Consider the following 21,111-nt stretch of genomic DNA (forward strand, 5'->3'; position numbering starts at 1 on the left):
TTAATCATTCTGCTGGGTGTTGGTGGTATCAGATGGTGGTTTTAATTTGCATTTCCCTAATGACTGATGATGTTAAGTATCAGTTTGGCCAAAAAGTTCTTTTGGGTTTTTCCGTAAGATGGCACAGAAAAACCCGAACGAAATTTTTGGCCAACCCGGTAGCTTCTCATACGCTTATTGCCATTTGGTTATCCTGGAAATTCTTTTGATTACCTTTGTTTTGTTCAGTGAAATAAAGATGACTTTATGAGATGTGTATGGGGGAAGAGATATTGGAAGTTTAGAAAAGAGAGGAAAATGTATTAAATGATTGTTTCAGATTGGAAACTGGAAAATAAGCCAGATTAAGGGGGGAAAAATGATGCCTGGCAGTATTAAGAACCCAATGACATTAGGGAAAGTGAGTTTGAAAAGAAATCAGCCACTCATTCACGTTTAGCTTCAAGACTACAGGCATACAGTAGGCAGAGGGTAGCATTTACTCAGGTTTGTGATTTATCCTAGCAAGTACGAGCGAGAGGCAAAGGAGCTGAGGTTACATTAAAGGGAGTGATCATAACGATGGACCATAGAATTTTATCTGAGTAACGTGGGGAGGGGAGGGGATGATGATGGGATGATATAAGGGGTGTACTGGAGTGTCATGTCCATGATGTGTTGGGATTGCTTTGAAGTGAGGGATTAATCCTACTTCAAGGAGTCTATTGAAGTGAGGGAGTAGTCCTATTTCAAGGAGTCTATTAAAGATTTTTAGAAACAGTGACACTTGAACTAGGTCTTGGAGTTCACAAAATGATGAAAGTAATGAAGGGTTTTCTAGGTAAGCAAGTGGGATTACCAAATGCACGAAAATACAGGGTATGTACAGGGAAATAAACGTAGCTCTTTATAGGTAAAGAGGAGGTAGCTGGGAATGAGGCCAGGTGAAGATGAGCCTAGAAGGTGGCCAGATTACAGAAAACCTAGTGTTCTGCTTCTGTCAAGTAGTTTGGACTTTATCTGTAAGCAATGAGGATCTGTAGAAGATACTTTTAAAAGAGATCTTTAATCTGGAAATCTTCAAGCATATACGTAAATAGAGAGAATAGCATAATGAAATTCCCAAGTACCCATCATCCAGTTTCAAAAATTATCAACTCCTGACCACCCTTGTTTTATCTACCCTTGGCCTAAATTTCCAACCCCAACTGGGCTGTTTTGAAGTAAAGCCCAAATACATTTTTCCATTCATTCTTTAGTATGTATATCACAATTGAGATAAGTAATAAACATTTAAAAAACTCAACCAACTATATCATACCTAAAGTAGTAATAGTAATTCCTTAATTTAATGAGATACCAAATATTTTTAAATTTCCCCCACTGTGTCATAATTATGTTTTACAGTGGGTTATTTGAATTAAGACATGTTGGGTTGATATATCTCTTAAATCTCTTTTAATTGTAGATTCCTCCCTCTACGTTTATTGTATTGGCAGTTTATTTGTTGAACAAACTCGGTCTTTTTCCTCAACAGTTCCCCATATTTTGGATTCTGCTGATAGGATCTCAGCAATATTATTTAATATATTCCCATCCCCAATATTTCTTGTAAACTGGTATTTAGATTTAGAAGCTTGAAGGGATTCAGGTTTGAATTTTTGTCAAGAAAATTTCATTTTGGTATTTTGTATTTCCTATTCCATCACATCAGGAGGTACATATGTCTGTTTGGTCTGTTTTTTCTTCTTCTTCTTCTTTTTTAATGTTGGGATTGAACTGTGGGGTTTGGAAGTTGTCAGCCCGATTATACATTTCCCGTAACCTTTTTACCTAATCGTTTTAGTAGCCATTGATGATCACTGTTCTTTTATTTCATAACAAATTGCAAAATGGTGGTATCCTAATTCTACAAATTCCTTTTTTTTTTTTCGGTACGCAGGCCTCTCACTGTTGTGGCCTCTCCCGTTGCGGAGCACAGGCTCCTGAGGCGCAGGCTCAGCGGCCATGGCTCACGGGCCCAGCCGCTCCGCGGCACGTGGGATCTTCCCGGACCGGGGCACGAACCCGTGTCCCCTGCATCGGCAGGCGGACTCTCAACCACTGCGCCACCAGGGAAGCCCTACAAATCCTTTTTTATTTAAAATTTTTTATAAAGCAAAACTTTTCCTTATCAACAGTATTGCTACTCTGAAGAACAATTATTTCCCGTTACCAGTTTTCAGAACAATGAATTGGTTACCTGATGACAAACAAATTTATGTGTATTCATTTAGCACTCAAGAATTGTTTAAAAAAAAAAACACACACACACAAAACACCACATACTTCATATGCTGTGATTCACTGCAATTATTTGATGAAGCTCAAAATGCTCTATCTTTGGCTAGTGTATTTTCCTATGGCTACAGTACCAAATTATCACAAACATAGTGGCTTAAAACCATAGAAACTTATTGTTTCACAGTTCTGGATGCCAAAAGTTCAAAATCGGTTTCACTGGGCCAAGTCAAGGTGTTGGCGTGGCCACACTCCCTTTGGAGGCTTTAGGGGAGAATCTGTTCCTTGTCTCTTCCAGCTTCTGGTGGTTGCCAGCATTCCTTGGCTTGTAGCCACATCACTCTAAGCTCTACCTCCATGGTCATATTGCTTGCTTTTCTCCTGTATGTCAAATCTCCTTCTGCATCTCTCTTGTAAAAATACATGTGATTACACTTAGGACCTATCCTGATTATCCTATACTTTCCCCACCTCAAGATCCTTAGTAACATTTGCAAAATTTTTACCATATAAGGAAACATTTACACATTCTAGGGATTAGGACCTGATATCCCTGGGGACCATTATTCAGCATATGAAAACTAGTGAGAACCCTTTAAAGATGGCTCCTGTTTCCTTGTGACATGACTCTAGTAATTTTGGTTAACTTCCTTATTTTCTCTTTCAAGAAGACTTTCGAAGCTTATTATATTTCCTATCCCTTACCTTTAATCAGCCATTCTCATAGTTTTTATTTTTAAAGTGTGAATGGTATTTATAAACCACAATTCGTGCATTAGGGATGCTCTCTGCTAATGGGTTGTCATTGAATCAAAAGGTCCAGGAATCAAGGGGGTAAGTGAGAATGACACTTGGCAAAGTTACATCTAATAACCCACTCAAAGAATTTTTGCTTCCCGTACCTGTAATTTTGGGCTCTGCTGGTTGGGTCCCAAAGGAAGAACACATCCACTAGGAAACCAACAATGCTCCCAGTGAACTGGAAATTGAGACTCCCATTTGAGCATTTAGGGTTCTTGTGCCACTAGACCAATGGGAAAAGAAGGGGGTTATTATATTGACTGTGGTGCTTGATCCTAATTATCAAGGAACATATGGCTGCTGCTAAACAATGTGACTCTCTGGAGTGCCTCCTTAGTGCCCCCATATTCAGTTGTAAAAGTTAAGGCTATAGCAATTCATTAAAGGAAAATTCACTAAAAACTTAAATACTTCAGGAATGAAGTTTAGGGTCTCCCCACCAGGTAAAGACCCCCAGTCAGCTAAGGTGCTGACTGAAGGCAACTGGAAAATGATATGGGCTATGAAAAGAAAGATCAGTCTGATGGCTATTTAATTTATAAAAATGAGAACTATGCTGTCTGTTCCATGTGTGTGTGTGTGTGTGTGTGTGTATAAACATTACATGTTAATCATTTCCCTCTCTCTTCTGTTGTTACATATAAAAGTTTCAGTGGCGACTAATTTTTATAACGTAGTCTTAACAGTACAGAATATCTGGGGAGTGGGTATGTGTGTTGAATTAACTAGGAAAGGAATTAACATCTCTAGCAGATGTTCATAGTGGTAGGAATTTGTGTCTTTCTTGTGGGGGATGGATTAAGCATATTTTGTAGAAGAGATAGTTTGTTGTTGTATGTAAACCTCAAAACAGGCAAAAGGATGGGAATATATGCTGAATATATATATATATATCCAGCACCTCTCAAAGGAGGGTGCTGGATATTCTCTTTTCTTTCAGATGCGTATCAACTCTTCTGTATTTCCCTTTGCACTGCTGTGGCAGGAGGAGATCCACAAGCTACATTTCCCAGACTCCCTGCAGCTGGATTTCTGTTTAGTTCTGCCTTTGAGAGGCACTACTGGGATACTGGAAGGTGAGAAGAAGGGAGAAACTACCTTTCTTAGACATTCTGGTAGTGTCACAAGCAACGGCAGTGATAGCAGAAGTGACAGTAGATGCAGTGGCAGCTGTGGCTGGTTAGTGTAGGACAATTAGTTTCTGATCAGGCAGATGGTTCAACAGTAGCAGCCTCAGTGGCATAGTGACTCTGGGCTCCGAGTCATACTGTTTTCCTTTTTGCTTCCTCCAGCACTAGGGATGTTAGCTGCTTCCTCAGTTCCTATTCTTTAGACACACTTACGTTTCATCTGTTGCTCAAGCTGTTTGAACACCTTTGTAACAAACTCCTTGTATTAAATTCCTTCCGTTTGAAATACTTAATGTGGTTTCTTTTTCCCAGTGGACAATGACCGATACATTTCCTCTAAAGTAGGCATAGACTTCCCTGGTGGCGCAGTGGTTGAGGATCTGCCTGCCAATGCAGGGGACACGGGTTCGAGCCCTGGTCCGGGAAGATCCCACATGCTGCAGAGCAGCTGAGCCTGTGCCTCACAACTACTGAGCCTGGGCTCTAGAGCCCATGAGCCACAACTACTGAAGCCCACACATCTAGAGCCGCAAGGAAGAGTAGCCCCCGCTCGCTGCAACTGGAGAGAACCCGCACGCAGCAACGAAAGACTCAACACAGCCAAAAAAAATAATAAATTTATTTAAAAAAATAAAGTAGGCACTAGAGGGGCCTCCAAACAAGCTGAAGACTTGGTCTTTTTCAAGGCTCCTGCAGGTTAAGTTTCAAGACAGGTAGATTACATAACACTACGTATGGTGGTCTGGGAGTTCAGGGGAGGTTAAGAAACGTGTGAAGCAGAATGGTGAGGAAATCTTAGAAGTGGTGAGGCTTGAGCAGAGCAAACAGATCTGTGATAGGCAGGGAGGAGACAGATTTTTCCCTCAGCATTTTTTATAAGTTTAATAACAGTTGTAAAATAGACATAAAATTTACCATCTTAATCATTTTTACGTGTACAGTTCATTCATGTTGTTGAGCAACCAATCTCCAGAACTTTTTCATTTTGCAAAACCAGAACTTTACGCCCATTAAACAACTCAATCCTCTAGCCCTCACAGCCTGACAACCACCATTCTTTCTTTCTCTAAAAATTTGACTGCTCTCTATATAAATGGAATTATATAACGTTTATCTTTTTTTGACTGGCTTATTTCATTTAGCGTAATGTCCTCAAGGTCCATCCATTTTAGCATGTGTCAGGATTTCTTTTTAAGGCCGAATGATATTTCATTGTATATGTATATACAATTTTGTTTATCCATTCAATTGTTGATAGACACTTGGGTTGCTTCCACCTTTTGGCTATTGTGAATAGTGCTGCTATGAACATGGGTGTACTGATATTTCTGAGTCTTTGCTTTCAATTCTTTTGGGTATAAATGCAGAAGTAAAGTTGCTGGATTATATCAAAATTCTATTTTTAACTTGTTTAGGAACTGCCATACTGTTTTCCATAGCAGCTGCAACATTTTACATTCACACCAACGGTGTACAAAAGTTCCAAGTTCTCTACATCCTCACCAACACATATTTTGTGTTTCTGTTTTTGATAGTGGCCATTTTAATGGATGTGAGGTGGCCCTTTTTTTAAGCACTTCTAAGATTTTGTTGTATTGTTTTCTAAGTACATAGTTTTTAACAAGAAACCCGTGGGTTATCTTTGTCTCTGTGGTTACAAAGTGACTTTTACCTCTGATTACTTAAAAAAATTTTCTCTTTATCACTGGTTTTTAGCAATGATATTATGAGGTATGTGGTTATCCTGTTTAGAGTTTATTAAGGCTTCTTTTCTCTGTTGATTTATCATTTTCATCAAATTTGGAAACATTTGACTATTTCCTAAAAATTGTTCCTTTCCTTCTTGGGGGGGGGTTGTTGGCACACAATATGTAGAAATCTCCACTTGATATGATCCCGCACGTCACTGAGGCTCTTCATTTTCTCCAGTCTTATTGTCTCTGTGCTGTATTTTTTTTTAAATTGGAGTATAATTGTTTTACAATGTTGTGTTAGTTTCTGCTGTACAATGCAGTGAATCAGCTATATGTATACCTATATTCCCTCCCTCTTGGACCTCCCTCCTACCCGCCCCCTCCCCCAACGCATCCCACCCATCTAGGTCGTCACAGAGCACCGAGCTGAGCTTCCTGTGCTTTATAGCTTGTTCCCACTAGCTATCTATTTTCCTCATGGTAGTGTATATATGTCCATCCTAATCTCCCAATTTATCCCACCCTGCTCTTCCCTCACCCCCCACCCCGTGTCCACATGTCCATTCTCTACATCTATGTCTCTATTCCTGCCCTGTTCATTTGTACCATTTTTTTTCTCGGTTCCACATATATGTGTTAATATACGATATTTGTTTTTCTTTCTGGCCCACTTCACTCTGTATGACAGACTCTAGGTCCATCCACATCTCTACAAATGACCCAGTTTCATTCCTTTTTATGGCTGAGTAATATTCCATTGTATATACGTACCACACCTTTATCCATTCATCTGTCGTTGGACATTTAGGTTCTCCATAGCAGCTGTATCAATTTACATTCCCACCAACAGTACAAAAGGGTTCCCTTTTCTCCACACCCTCTCCAGCATTTATTGTTTGTAAATTTTTTGATGATGGCCATTCTGACTTGCGTGATTTGATACCTCATTGTAGTCTTGACTTGCATTTCTCTAATAATTAGTGATGTTGAGCATCTTTTCACGTGCCTCTTGGCCACCTGTATGTCTTCTTTGGAGAAATGTCTGTTTAGGTATTCTGCCCATTTTTGGCTTGGGTTGTTTGCTTTTCTGATATTGAGTTCCATGAGCTGTTTGCATATTTTGGAGATTAATCCTTTGTCGCTTCATTTGCAAATATTTTCTCCCATTCTGAGGGTTGTCTTTTCGTCTTGTTTATGGTTTCCTTTGCTGTGCAAAAGCTTTTAAGTTTAATTAGGTCCCATTTGTTTATTTTTGTTCTTATTTTCATTATTCTAGGAGGTGGGTCAAAAAAAGAGCTTGCTGTGGTTTATGTCAGAGTATTTTTCCTGTTTTCCTCTAAGAGTTTTAGAGTGTCTAGTCTTACATTTAGGCCTTTAATCCATCTGGAGTTTATTTTTGTGTATGGTGTTAGGTAGTGTTCTAATTTCATTTCTACATGTAGCTGTCCAGTTTTCCCAGCACCACTTATCAAAGAGGCTGTCTTTTCTCCATTGTATGTTCTTGCCTCCTTTGTCATAGATTAGGTAGGTGACCATATGTGCGTGGGTTTATCTCTGGGCATTCTGTCCTGTAGCATTGATCTATATTTCTGTTTTTGTGCCAGTACCATACTGCCTTGGTTTACTGTAGTTTTGTAGTATGGTTTGAAGTTGGGGAGCCTGATTCCCCAAGCTCTATTTTTCTTTCTCAAGATTGCTTTGGCTATTCAGGGTCTTTCGTGTTCCCACACAAATTGTGGAATTTTTTGTCCTAATTCTGTGAAAAATGCTATATATATAAATGTTTTGACAATTATTTATTAATGTTTGATCCCCTCAAATCCTGTTTTTCACCTTAGCTAGGGTGGTTCTAAGCTAGAGTAGCTTTTACTCCATTTTAGCCTACTATTGAGGCATGACCCTCTGGGATCTCACTCTATTTGATGCCTTAGTGACTACTGAGAACAGTTTACTCTGGTTCCCCACCCTATGTGAGCTTTGGGAATTGCTGTTTATAACTAACTCCCTAGCTACTCTTTGCTTGGGTTTGTAAGGCGTCATTCTACTTATGTGCAACCAAGTACACAGCAAACACTCTAGGGGACCACTGTTTTGATTCCTTTCTAGAATGCTGCATCTTTCAATCATCTCAGCTTTCCTAAACTCTGATCTCAGAGTCTTCTCAACTCAGCAAGGTTGTCAGGCTCTGTTTAGGTTACCCTCTCCCTGTGTCTATAATCTGGGTATTTAAAAAAAAAAAATATATATATATATATATTTATTTGGCTGCATCAGGTCTTAGTTGTGGCATGCAAGATCTTCGTTGCGGCATGTGGGATCTTTAGTTGTGGCATGCAGACTCTTAGTTGCGGCATGTGGGACCTAGTTCCCTGACTAGGGGTTGAACCTGGGCCCCCTGTACTGGGACCCAGTCTTAGCCACTGAACCACCAGGGAAGTTCCTAGAGTCTGGGTATTGCCTCCATGCAGTGAGATGGAAGGTTGTAGACCTCAACTATTGCTTTGCCCCCTTTCTCAGAGATTACAGCCTTGTGCTGCCTGTTTTCCAATGTCTGGAAAACACTTTCATATATTTTGTCTACTTTTCTAGTTGTTTATGGAAGGAAGTTAAGTCCTGTCCTTGTTATTCTGGAATGACTAGAAGTCTCTGAAGATGGGAACTTAAAAAAAAAAATGAGATTAAAATTGACATATAACATTAGTTTTAGGTGTACAAAATGGTGATTTTATATACATGTATACTGCAGAATGATTACCATCATGTTAATATCCATCACCATACAGTTAGAAATCTTTTTTCTTATGATGAGAACTTTTAAGATCTACTCTCAGCAACTTTTAAATATACACAGTTGACCCCTGAACAATGAGGGGGTTAGGGTTGCTGATCCTCTGCAGTTGAAAACCCATGTATAACTTATAGTTGGCCTTTTGTGTATGTGGTTCTTTTGCATCTGTGGTTCCACGTTTGTGGATTCAACCTACTGTGGACCGTGCAGCATTGTAGTATTTACTATTAAAAAATTCCTGTATAAGTGGACTCGCACAGTTCAAACTGGTGGTGTACAACACAGTATTGTTAACTATAGTCACTGTGCTGTACATTACGTTCCCTGGACTCGTTTATAACTGCAAGTTTGCATCTCATGACCACTTTCCCTCATTTTGCTCACCCCGTCACCATCTGCCTCTGGCAACAACCCATCTGTTCTCTGTATCCATGAGTGCAATTTATTTGAGATTCCACATATGAGGTCATACATTATCTTTCTCTAACTTATTTCACTTGGCATAAGGCCCTCAGGATCCATCTGTTTTGTTGCAAATGACAGGATTTCCTTTTTTTAATGGCTGAATGATCTGGTCTTTGTGGGCCATAGATGACACATTTTCTTTATGCATTCATCCATCAATGGACACATATTTTCCTGTCTTGGCTATTGTAAATAATGCTGCTTTGAACATAGATGCAGATATCTTTTCGAGATAGTGATTTCATTCCCTTCACATAAATACCCAGAAGTGGAATTGCTGGATCATAAGGTAAATTTATTTTTAATTTTCTGAGGAATCTCCATACTTTTCCATACTGGTTGTACTAATTTACATTCTTCCCAGCAGTGCACGAGGGTTCCCTTTTCTCATCTTCACCAATGCTTGTTGTTTTTTGCTGGTAGCCATTCTAACAGGTGTGAGGTGATGTCTTACTGTGGTTTTGATTTGCATTTCCCTGGTTAATGATGAGCACAGTTTCATGTACCTGTTGGCTGTATTTATGTCTTCTTTGGGAAAATGTCTATTCAGAACTGTTTTTTAGCTATTGTCTGAATTCCTTATATTTTGGATATAAATCTATCAGGTATATAATTTGCAAATATTTTCTCCTCTTCTGTAGGCTGCCTGCTCATTTTATTGATGGTTTTTCCTTTGCTGTGCAGAGCTTTTTAGTTTGGTGTAGTTCCACTTAATTTTACTTTTGTTGCCTTCGCTTTTGGTATCAAACACAAAAAATTCACTGCCAAGACTGATGTCAGGGAGCTTTACACACGTTTTCTTCTAGTTTTATGGCTTCAGGTCTTAGGTTCAAGTCTAATTTAGTCCATTTTGGTTAATTTTTTGTGTGTAGTGTAAGAGAGTGGTCCAGTTTTCCCAACACCATTTATGGACAAGACTGTCCTTTCCCCCTTGTACACTCTTGCCTCCTTTGTCATAGATTAATTGACCATATACATGTGGCTTTATTTCTGGGCTCTCTATTCTGTTCCACTGATCTATGTGTCTGTTTGTATGCCAATATTATCATGCTGTTTTGATTACTATAGATTTGTAATATAGTCAGAAAGCAGGAAGGTGTGATGTTTTCAGCTTTGTTCTTGCTTTGGCTATTCAAGGTGTTTTGTGGCTCACTTTGGTAAACAGAATGAGTAAAAGCAGAGAAGAAAGTATCAGAGAATAAGAGGACATTCACGAGAGAATACTGTTGACAGTTTTCTAGCACGATGCTCTCTTGAACTAATGCTGCTAAATCTTTTGCTGTATGTTGCAAAGTTCTTATACCTCTTACAAGGTAGAATGCCTTGCCCCAAACCCCAAGCACATTCTGTCTACCTATGTACTAGAAAAATAAGATTCTATTATTACTATGGCATATAAAAAAATAGCTGGATGAATTTTCACCAAATTAGGGGGCATTTTTAGAATGGACTGACAGAACAAATGTTGCAGATTCTTATGGAGAATTTGCACTTTCCCTTACCATGCATTGTTTTATTGATTCCAAATTTTATAACTATGCTACAAATAATTGCTTCTCCAGTTGAGTGAAAACACACACATACATTCCAATATATGTATGTATTTTACATATTTTACTATTAGTGATTCAATTATGACCCACTCAAAACTGACGATAACATACCTTAAGACGCTGGGATTGATGTCAACCAATCTGTACTCCTGCCCAGGCGAAAAGAGAGGTGTGTATGTGGTGGCTGTCTATACCAGAATTGGTTTCAACTGGTGGAATGTGGTATAATCTCTAGGGTTTACACCTAGGTACACTATAAACCCTAGGTATTCCACACCAGTTACCTGGATGAGTATGAGTGAGCACTGAGAGTGATGTAAGTCCTTCCTGTCCTTTGCTGTGTTTTCTCATGACTCCTTTGTTAAGTAAGAGCTCACAAGGGAAGAGCTCAATATGGGTTGTACTCAGATACAAGCGGGTTTAAGTTTTGAATGATGGATAGGATCTTGATTCTGAAAGGAAAGTCATGAGAAATGAAGGAAACAGCATAACCAAGACAAAAGAGAAATCTGAGATCTGACTTGTTTCTTTCTCAAATTTAATTGGAGCAGACTATGTGCTCATTGGTAGGGAAGGTCACGAAGAGAACACTGGAATAGACTGTGCAGAATGGGCTACAAGGATGAAAGTTAGTTTTAATTTAAGAATCAAGGACTACACTGACGTGCTGAGGTAATACTAGGAGCACGAAGGCATTAGTCCAATTAGTAGGTCATGGCAGTCAACCATTTCCTGTAAGAAACTCATCATCTAGGTCAATGTTACTTTTGTATGTTTGAAAGCACAATCTAGTGACATCACTTATAGGATTTTAAATCCCTCAAAGTATACACCTCCAGCCCTGTACTTTTCTTAAGATCTCAGTGACTGTTAGTAACATGAAAAGAGTTTAAACCATAATTTACTCCTTAAGAAACAGAAATTTCTACAACCATTGTAAGTTTACTATCAATATAACCTGTCTCCTACCCATTATGTGGAACCTCCAAAATAAAAAGGTATTGATCTTGACCCACTGCAATTAAGAAAAATCCTAATTAGGTAACCTTTGGTAATTAAGCTTCTAAATCTGTAAAAGGGGAACAAAGTTCTTCCAGGGCTGTTGTGAGGATTATCCGGAAGAATATATGTAACACAGCACTGATAATGAAGTTAGTGATGTTGGCCATTATCTTACATAGATCAGACCTGAGCACTGACTACTTAAAAATGATGAAACCTATTATATAACATGCTTCTACAACTAAAAAATAGGGCGACGGTGTGCAATATAAAGGTCTTTTTTAGTACTTTAATAGGTTTATGAAAAGCTATTTTGCTGACGATTACTGCCAACTCTATTATCTCTCAGCAGAGTGAGAGTGAAAGGACGGCTTCACATTGAAAAGGGTTGAACTGGGAATGACCGCAGGATGGGGCTGTAAAAGCCTACTTCTACTAAATGATAAACATTCTCCCTCTGTGACATCTTAGAAATGCCACTTTCTTCATCATATATTCCTAGATTGACAAAGGAAACTTTTTCCTTCAAGTACACAAAGATATGGGATACGTTTAATAGGACTTTTTTTTTTTTTTTTTTTGCAGTACGCAGGCCTCTCACTGTTGTGGCCTCTCCCGTTGCAGAGCACAGGCTCTGGACGTGCAGGCTCAGTGGCCATGGCTCACGGGCCCAGCCACTCCGCAGCATGTGGGATCTTCCCGGACCGGGGCATGAACCCGTGTCCCCTGCATCAGCAGGCGGACTCTCAACCACTGCACCACCAGAGAAGCCCGTAATAGGACTTTTTATTGAAAGTCCAATAACTGGTAAGATGTAGAATATTCTAAAAATGAAACCTGACTCATATGGACAATTTAAGAAATAATTTACATGTAAAGACTACATGCTGTTTAATTTTTCCTAGTTGAGTTCTACTTAGATTTTTCATGCCAATAATTACCCTTGGTTTTGTACTTCAAAACAAATTTTTGTAAGTAAAGTTCTAGTCTGGAATTTTGGTCTTGCCCCTGCTAATGCTTTCATCAGTTAAACTAACAATTGATAAAAACTAACTTTACTGAAATGAATGCATTTTCTAATTTCCTTTGCAAGGAACACGGTGCTCTGTCAAAATGCTTATCTAGTATCTCCATATTGCTCAGTAGCTCTAGCAGTTATTACTCACATTGAGTTTTAAAATGAATTTATTAAAGAATGGTCTTAGGAAGGCCACAATGTTTGAGTTGTCATTAAAAAAAAGTTCTGTTTCTTCATGCTGTATAATAAGGTAATGTAACAAGGTACAGAATTATAAGCTTCTTTCTACTGGAATTCTCTGATAGTACGGCACAGTGTAGTCATTTCTGCAATGCTAGAATAAATTAAAAAAAAAGGTCTCTTCTATGCTTCTCTTCAAAAAGCGATGAACAATAACAGGATGGCATTAAAAAGCCATTTTTTTCCTATTCATTCTGTAGTATTGGAGCCAGTATCTAGGAAACAGAGGAGAGACACAGTAAATTCAAGCAGCAACTTAAATTTAAATATGTTGAGAAAAATCTTTCTTTCAAAAGTAAAACAGGAACTAATGGTGGTGAAGAAGGGGAGACAAGGGTGGAAAAGAAAAGCTGACCACAGTAATACCTTGTGCACGTAAATGTCTTTTTCCCTCTGTCTTAAAAGGAAAGTTAACGCTCAGTCTCCACATTTACGTTAAGAGAAATCAAGTTATGCTACATTTGGTTCATACAGCTGCTATACTTTTTTTCAAGTCCTCTACTGTCCACAAATTTAAAACCACAAAGGACTATAACATAGAAGAGAATAGTTTTAATTCCTGGCGAGAAAAAGACCAAAATTCTAGCCACTATCAATCACTTTCTCTGCTTCTCTATTTGGAATTGAACTTTATTTCAGAAAGCTGACTTTTAGAAGAAATGGGCTTATTTCGCAGTAGTACTGCCTTTATCTGGTTACTAAGGAATGGTATTATTAATTATTACTTAAGCTTCTACCTCTAAATGCCACAACTATTTCTACTTTAATGATTGATTGTATTTTCTGCTGACACGAGTGCATGGAACACAATCTAAGCTTTTCTTTCTTTCTTTTTTTTTTTTTGCGATACGCGGGCCTCTCACTGTTGTGGCCTCTTCCGTTGTGGAGCACAGCCTCTGGACACGCAGGCTCAGCGGCCATGGCTCACGAGCCCAGCCGCTCCGCGGCATATGGGATCCTCCCGGACCGGGGCACGAACCCGCGTCCCCTGCAGCGGCAGGCAGACTCTCAACCACTGCGCCACCAGGGAAGCCCTAAGCTTTGCTTGAATACTCAACAATCGTTTCTTTGAAGAACAATTACTGTACTGTGCTGTAAGTGGGGCAAGTTCCTCAGAAGCCACTGCAGTAGGTAAGGCTGATTTGTATTTTATAGACACTGAAGTGTGAAAAAAACAGACAATCTTGTATCTTTAAGAAGCAAGAGAAATATACTCTAAAGACTACCTCTAAGTAAAATACATATGTTTACATGGACTCTTTGATATTATTAAGCTTGCTCAGGGGCCTTCACTGACTTTTTGGTTCTTGGCTATGTTTCAAATGATTGATCGATTGACACTCTACTAGTCTACATCTGTGCTGTCCAATGTGGTAGCTACTGGCTAACCACATGTGGCTATTTAAAGTTAAGAAAATTAAACAAAAATTAAAACATTAAATTTCTCACTTGCCCTAATCCATTTCAAGTGCTTAACAGTCAGATGTGGCTACTGGAGGGTACAGACAGGAAACATTTCCATCAGCATGCGAGTTTTGTGACCAGTGCTGATCCATATCATTATTAACTCATTTTGATAGTGGTCTAGAAATTATACATTAATGCTCAAATTCTATAGGCTAGTAAAAATCTGAAAACCTAAGGGTTATAAGGGTACTATTAGCCTAAATTATAAGAAAGACATGAAAAAAGTATACATTATCTGACATACAGAAATGTTATCTGTGATCCAGGAACTATAAAATTATAAACAGAGATTTTTTTTGTTGTTACAGCAAAGAACAAGCTATTTGGTAATTATATAAAAAAGTCATCTTAAAGTTCTTAGAATGATTATCCCTAGTTAACCTTCCGAAATGAAATGTGTGAGCCACTGTAACATTGCTAGTTTCAGAGACTCTGACATCTGGAAGATATTTCTTTAAAAAGGGATAAAGGTATGTATATAATTCTAGGCAGCTACCAAAAATCAGGTTTAAGAGAACAGTTAATGACTTATGTGTGAAAAAGGATATATTTGCAGATGAGTACGTGCATACATATATTACTGTAAAGATATGTGTAAATAAAGACTAGAAGGTTACACATTAAAATATTAAGTGATAATGTTATCTCCAGATGACGTTACAAATGACGTTTTTCTTCTGTGTGGTTTTCTGTCTTTATAGCTTTTCAGTGATAGGGCATTTCTTTGAAACCCAAAACATAAAAACCTAACCTACAACCTAAGAAACGGAGGGTCCTGCTTTCTACATTTCTCTTTCTCTTGCTTTTCAAAATTCCCCTTCTTGGAAAGTGACAGTATTCTCTATTTAATTTCAGGAATAGCTGCTTTAAACACAAATTGTTCAGATTACAAAGTAAAAGTAAGTATAATTTATATAGTTAAAATTCAACTAGTAAAAAGAAATAATCATGGAACAGAAAGCAGAGATGTATAGTTTTTGAAACATTTAAGGACCTGAAGAAGTTCCTAGGTCTGCTGTAAAAATATCTGCATGTAACAGATCAGAGGACTAGATATTTACTATTATGACTGATAAGGCTCTTATGGTTATTTAAAGTCTTTTAAATAATCATTTTTGAAATGTATGTATAGGTATCCAACAAAACAGAAACCACAGGATAAAATTGTTGAAATTAAACACTTCCTTAAAGAAAAAGGAAAGCTTTAGAAACACTTCAAATCTGCAACTGAAATAGGGAAGAAAAGCTGAGTAATATGCTTCCCCCCCGACCCTGCACACAAAGTCAACCTGTGGAAGTAGTCTGTGTGTCATATGAAATGTTTATGTTTATACCATATGAAATGTTTATACCTAAAGTTAGTAAGAGGACTATGTGAGATCTGGAATCCAGAATCTAGCTGAGAAAGAAGCCTGGTCTCTCTATCTGGGAGTGGATCACTGGCCCTTTTCTCCCTTAATGTCAGATGAAAGTTTTCTAAAGACTCATGAAAACAAGATTTCAAGTAGCTTTGCTTTCACAGTAATTAGGGCAAACACTTACTTTTACCATCACAGGCTACAATTTTCACTTTATCCACTTTAATAAGTTCTGTCACCTCTCTGAATTCAACATCATTCAATACAAAAGTCCACACATTATCGCAGAATCTGTATGTATTTAGAGAGCCCTTTAAAACAAAACATTTAGACAAACCATGAAAAGTCATTTTTTTTCTCCCTCACATTTTTCTCCAGACAATTTAAGAAAACCTAGCTACAAGTACATAATTCTCAAAATAGGATGAAAATTAAGGAAAATCTTAAGCAAGCACTCTTAAGTGTTAATCACTTACGGGAAGAGTTGAGTTAAAAAATAGTTTAGTTAGCAGACTATTTTCAGCACTGGAAAAGCCTGCAAATTACTTACCTGAAATCTGAAGAAAAATTGAATGGAAATTTGAATCTGTATTTCTACTGCCCTCATGTGGCTAAATTATGAAAATGCATTTGAATTTTTTATATAAATACTTTTTAAAAAATACTTTTTAAACGCAACCGATTTTACTGTGTATGTTGATTCTCTGAATTTGTACAAAAGCAGGGAATTCCTAGAAACGTTCATTTTCATCCTGTGACTTATAGCTCAGATGCACTACTGTATTAGCCACTAAAATTACATTATTGTCCTGTGCAACTCACATTCTTCTAATTAATACATATTTCTCCTAAAAAAATTTTATCTGAACATTAAAAGGAACTTTTCGAAAAGTGTGATGAAGGTGCAAGGGTGGACACCAACAGAATATAATCAAAACCTGAGAGAGATATACATGCACAAGTATTTACATATGAAATCTAGTATTCAATGAGACATTTATATGCCTTCAGAAAAAAAAATTCAGCACAAAACTGTTCCCTGCAGTGTTACTTGTGATATCAAAAATTGAGTTCTCATTAATGGCTTAAGTTAGAATGATTACGGGAATTATAATGGCTATGAATGAATAAATTTAATAAATATGAATAATTACTATTTGTTAGACTATACAACGCACTGAGGATACAACGGTGAGCAATACACATAGGATCCCTGCCATCCAAGAAGCTTAGGTTAGCAGGGGAGATCACTAAAACAAGTAAATACATAGTGTAACAGTGCTATGAAAGATTGTTACTGGGTACAATGGGAGTACAGTAGAGGCATCCAAGTAGGACAGAGAAAGCTTGACTCCCAAAGAATGAAAAAGAGTCAAGGGAAAGGTGGGACAGCAGAAAGAAAGACAAACACTTGGAATGGGACAGTAAGTTCCTGAAAGGAGAATATGACAGGAGGTCCTATGGTGAGAGAGATCATGGAGAACCTTGGGCAAGCTTTTCCCTATTGTGAGGGCATTAGGACGTCAATGAAGGATTTCAAGCAGAGGAGTAACATGATGAGATTTGCAATTTGCATTTTTGGTGATAACATGAACAGACTAGAGGGGAGTCTGACTGGAGGAAGGAGAGTCAAGCTAAGAAGCCGATAGCTTTTAGCTGGCTGAATCAGACAGGTGAAAGTGGCTGGGCGATAACAGAGGCAAGGGGATCCCGGGAAGTGGAGAGATTTTAAAAGGTAGATCTGTCAACGCTTGATAACCAACTGGATACGGTAGGGTGGGGAACACAGAAATCTTCGTTATTCCCAAGTTTCTGGCTTGTGTAACAACGCATTCATAGAAAAAACTGGTTTGGGAGGAAAGTTAAATTTGAGTTTCAGCTACATCTTACCATATCCAGTAAGCAGCTGGAGTGTAGAAGCAAGCATGGGAGCATATCAATTTTAAAGCCAAGGACTGGATGAGATCATTCAAGGAGAATATGTGGAGCCCTAGATAACCCTTAACGAAAACCAGCAATGAAGTGATACAAAGTAGTCTGAGAAGAGAGGCCAGAGAATATAAGAAAAAAGCCAAAATAGTAAGATTTCAAGGGAAGTATGCGTTTCAAAAGAGACTAATCAATAGTATCACTAATTATGCATTAGATTTAGCAATAAATAACTTGGCAAGAGAAGTTTCAGTGGAGAGGTGGGAGTAATGCATAGAAAATCACTCAGGACGTATTAAGTAAAAAGATGCACAGTTGTAAACGTAAAAAAAAAATTTTTTTTAAATTAGATCTCTTCCTGGACTATAGTTTGAGCCGTTGGAAGGCTGAACAACCAAAGGCCAACCTCAATGTTCATTTCTGGCTTGTGTATAATCAGTGATCTTATAAGTGTGTGGGTTACTGTCATATCCAGTTGGTGGCAGGCAAGTCACTGCTATTTATGATTAGCATGTGAACATTCAACTATGCTGAAATTCTGTTCTTTATATTAAAAGTTTCCTTCTATATGATAGATAACATGTGGCTAAACTGTATCTTTAATGCACCTCTAATAAATACATATATTTTTTACATATATCTACTAACACTTTTTTACAGTTAATTTACCTTTTGCTAAAGAGATCCAAACTAGAAACCTACAATAATACAACTAGAAGACCACTCAGGCCTTGTGAACCCTACGACTCTGATAAGTAGTCAAACACATTTTCTACATGGGCAAGTATGTATCAACATGGATCAATTTAGAATTAAAGGATCAGGTTCTGAATGACAAACTAGGCACAGTTGTATGTAGGGTTGTACAAAAAGGAAGCTTTGCCAGTATTATTACTGTTAAACATTCAAGAATCCACTGATAAAATTTTATAAAGCCACGTTTTACTCCAGATAATTGTTAGGCATGTGAAAATCATGTGACTTATTTATATGAATATAAAATACATGCAGATTTTACCCCTTCACTAAAATAAGTCAAACGGGGCCTGGCTTCTTTTGCCCTGTATACCCAATATCCAGAACAATGCCTCGTATTTAATAGGCATTGAAATGTTCGTTAAATAAATGATAAAATTTTTCTTTTGTGCTTTTCATCACAAACTAAAACCAAAAACCCCAAACACTGATGTTCTCTTAAATGCAAATTAACATCTATATTCTTTTCATTTGTTGATTTTCATATCTTGTAATCTGAATTTACCATCGAATTGAGAAAGACAGTCTTGTTCAGTTTGGGATTTCAAAGTAGAAATGATTCAAATGAGACCAAGCTACCAGAAGAGACCATTATCTGCCAACAGGTCAGGTCTTTATAAAGAGTAGGTGGGCGGCTACGTGAAGTTTCTAGAAAGAACTCTGAACTTCCCTGGTCAGAGTTTAAAAAACATAACTGATCCTTAGAGATTACTCTCACTTACCTTCAATCCTGCAGATAATGTTTCAGACATTTGAAATCTCAGTAACTCTTCAGGGAAGGTAGCCAAACATACATAGGCTGATTTGTGAAAAACAATGGAATAAGAATCTAAAAACAACTCTGTATCTCACATTAAGTGGATGAACTTAGTATACAGATTTAATCAAGCAGGATTTAGTTGTTATCAAACAAGTTCCAAAGTTTGATTAAGCCATCTCTTTTTATGATTAATAAATATGTAGGTGTCCTAAAAAGCACTACTGTAACAACCATGGTGCAGCTTCTAGATTTAAGAAAATATCCTTACCCTGAAATTGACTCGGTTCCTGACCCTCTGTGCCAACGCTGAATTTATAGCCTTATCAAACTGAAGTAGAACTTGAAGGGCAAGCTGGGGGGTAATCTGTTGAGACTGAGAAAAAATAAAGGTCATGAATCTTCTTAGAGAAGAACATTAAAGAAAAAATAAAACAAAAATACATGAATTATAGGGCTTCCCTGGTGGCACAGTGGTTGAGAGTCCGCCTGCCAATGCAGGGGACACGGGTTCGAGCCCTGGTCTGGGAAGATCCCACATGCCGCAGAGCAACTAAGCCCGTGAGCCACAACTACTGAGCCTGCGCGTCTGGAGCTTCTGCTCCACAACAAGAGAGGCCGCGACAGTGAAAGGCCCACACACCGCGATGAAGAGCAGCCCCCGCTCGCCGCAACTAGAGAAAGCCCTCGCACAGAAACGAAGACCCAACACAGCAAAAAATAAAATTTTTTAAAAAGCTAAAAAAACAAAAAATTATGAATTATCATCTAAAATTTAACTGAGGTTAATTAACCAGAGCCTCTAAACTAGAATCCCTTTTTCTTTTTTTGCCATAACTGACAACTAAGAAGCAAAGGCTGACAATATTTTCTTGCATTATCTTGACACAAACATAATTTTGAAAAGAAAACATGCAGTGATGTTACAACACCAGGACAAAACTTCGTCTACCACTCCTTCACAGTATCTGGAAAGAAGTGTTCGATAAATTGAAGGAACCAAGTTTCTTTTAAATAAAAAACTTGGGACCAATAATACGTTAAAAAAAAAGTCTAATCTTATCAAAGCTCAAAATATATGAAAATAAATGGAAATATGTTCTTGGATGAGAGGTTTACATAAAAAGGTTAATTTTCCTAAAATTAAAATATAAATTCAAAATTCTAATTTAAATCTCAAGACTTGTATTAACTTATCCAAAGTTATCTTAAAGCTACGTAGACTATGCCATTCTCATAAGTATGAGAACAAGAATTATTATAGATCCATCTAAATAAAAATGTTGATTTTTACTCCCTCACCTGTATAAGCTCATCGAGGCTCTCCTGAAGACTGTTTCCCAAAGTGGTATTTCTGTACAACTGATATGCCATGGCTTAGGAGGGAGAAATTCTTTTTCTTATTCAGGCTTGCATTGATATCCTAAAAATTTAATATGAAAGTATTAAAAAAATTATAAATTACATATGTAACAGTCTACTTCATATTTTCTAATATATACTATTAGCATACTATATAATAACTGAGGAATTGCAAGGAATAGTTAAAAATAGTTTTTCTACTTATTTTTTCTATTATTTCGACACAGGCATTTATACTCCTTTGTACAAAGTATAGATATATATATTAAAATGTACATCTTTACCATTTCTTTCAAATATCTACCTTTTGACCTAGTCTAGAATTTACCATGTACAATTCTTTTCTACTTACTGTCAAGCCACTGATCCAGACAATCTTCAGCTCACATTAGAATGCCTTCCCCCTCATTTTCCTGTTCTCTTACAATTCAGTATTTAGAGTGCCTACCCAGAAAATAGCACTGTGACAGGTACAATGGAGAGGAAGATAAAGAAACATATACTTCTGACCCTAAAAAATTTATACTTTAGA

The 21,111-nt window shown here is 37.5% G+C and overlaps 1 protein-coding gene across 1 annotated transcript; it reads right to left on the reverse strand.

The window, feature by feature from the left end:
• Positions 1-12,859: 12,859 nt before the first annotated feature.
• On the reverse strand, positions 12,860-20,640 carry GTF2A2 (general transcription factor IIA subunit 2). Its single transcript, XM_065872385.1, has 4 exons — positions 20,520-20,640; positions 19,489-19,593; positions 15,960-16,086; positions 12,860-13,165 (listed from the first exon to the last, which is right to left on the reverse strand). Exons 1-4 carry the CDS (start codon positions 20,589-20,591, stop codon positions 13,140-13,142), a joined length of 330 nt encoding a protein of 109 aa, XP_065728457.1. The 5' UTR covers positions 20,592-20,640; the 3' UTR covers positions 12,860-13,139.
• Positions 20,641-21,111: the final 471 nt, after the last annotated feature.

Source organism: Phocoena phocoena, chromosome 2 (assembly GCF_963924675.1).
Source record: "Phocoena phocoena chromosome 2, mPhoPho1.1, whole genome shotgun sequence".
Lineage (NCBI taxonomy): Eukaryota > Metazoa > Chordata > Mammalia > Artiodactyla > Phocoenidae > Phocoena > Phocoena phocoena.

Excerpts from the sequence above, each read along its gene's own strand:
- GTF2A2 (XM_065872385.1), bottom strand. The coding sequence starts at position 20,591 with ATGGCATATCAGTTGTACAGAAATACCACTTTGGGAAACAGTCTTCAG. Across the intron at positions 19,594-20,519 it reads GCCTCGATGAGCTTATACAG|TCTCAACAGATTACCCCCCA; the intron begins GTGAGGGAGTAA and ends ATTTTTTCTCAG. Across the intron at positions 16,087-19,488 it reads GGAACCGAGTCAATTTCAGG|GGCTCTCTAAATACATACAG; the intron begins GTAAGGATATTT and ends TTTGTTTTAAAG.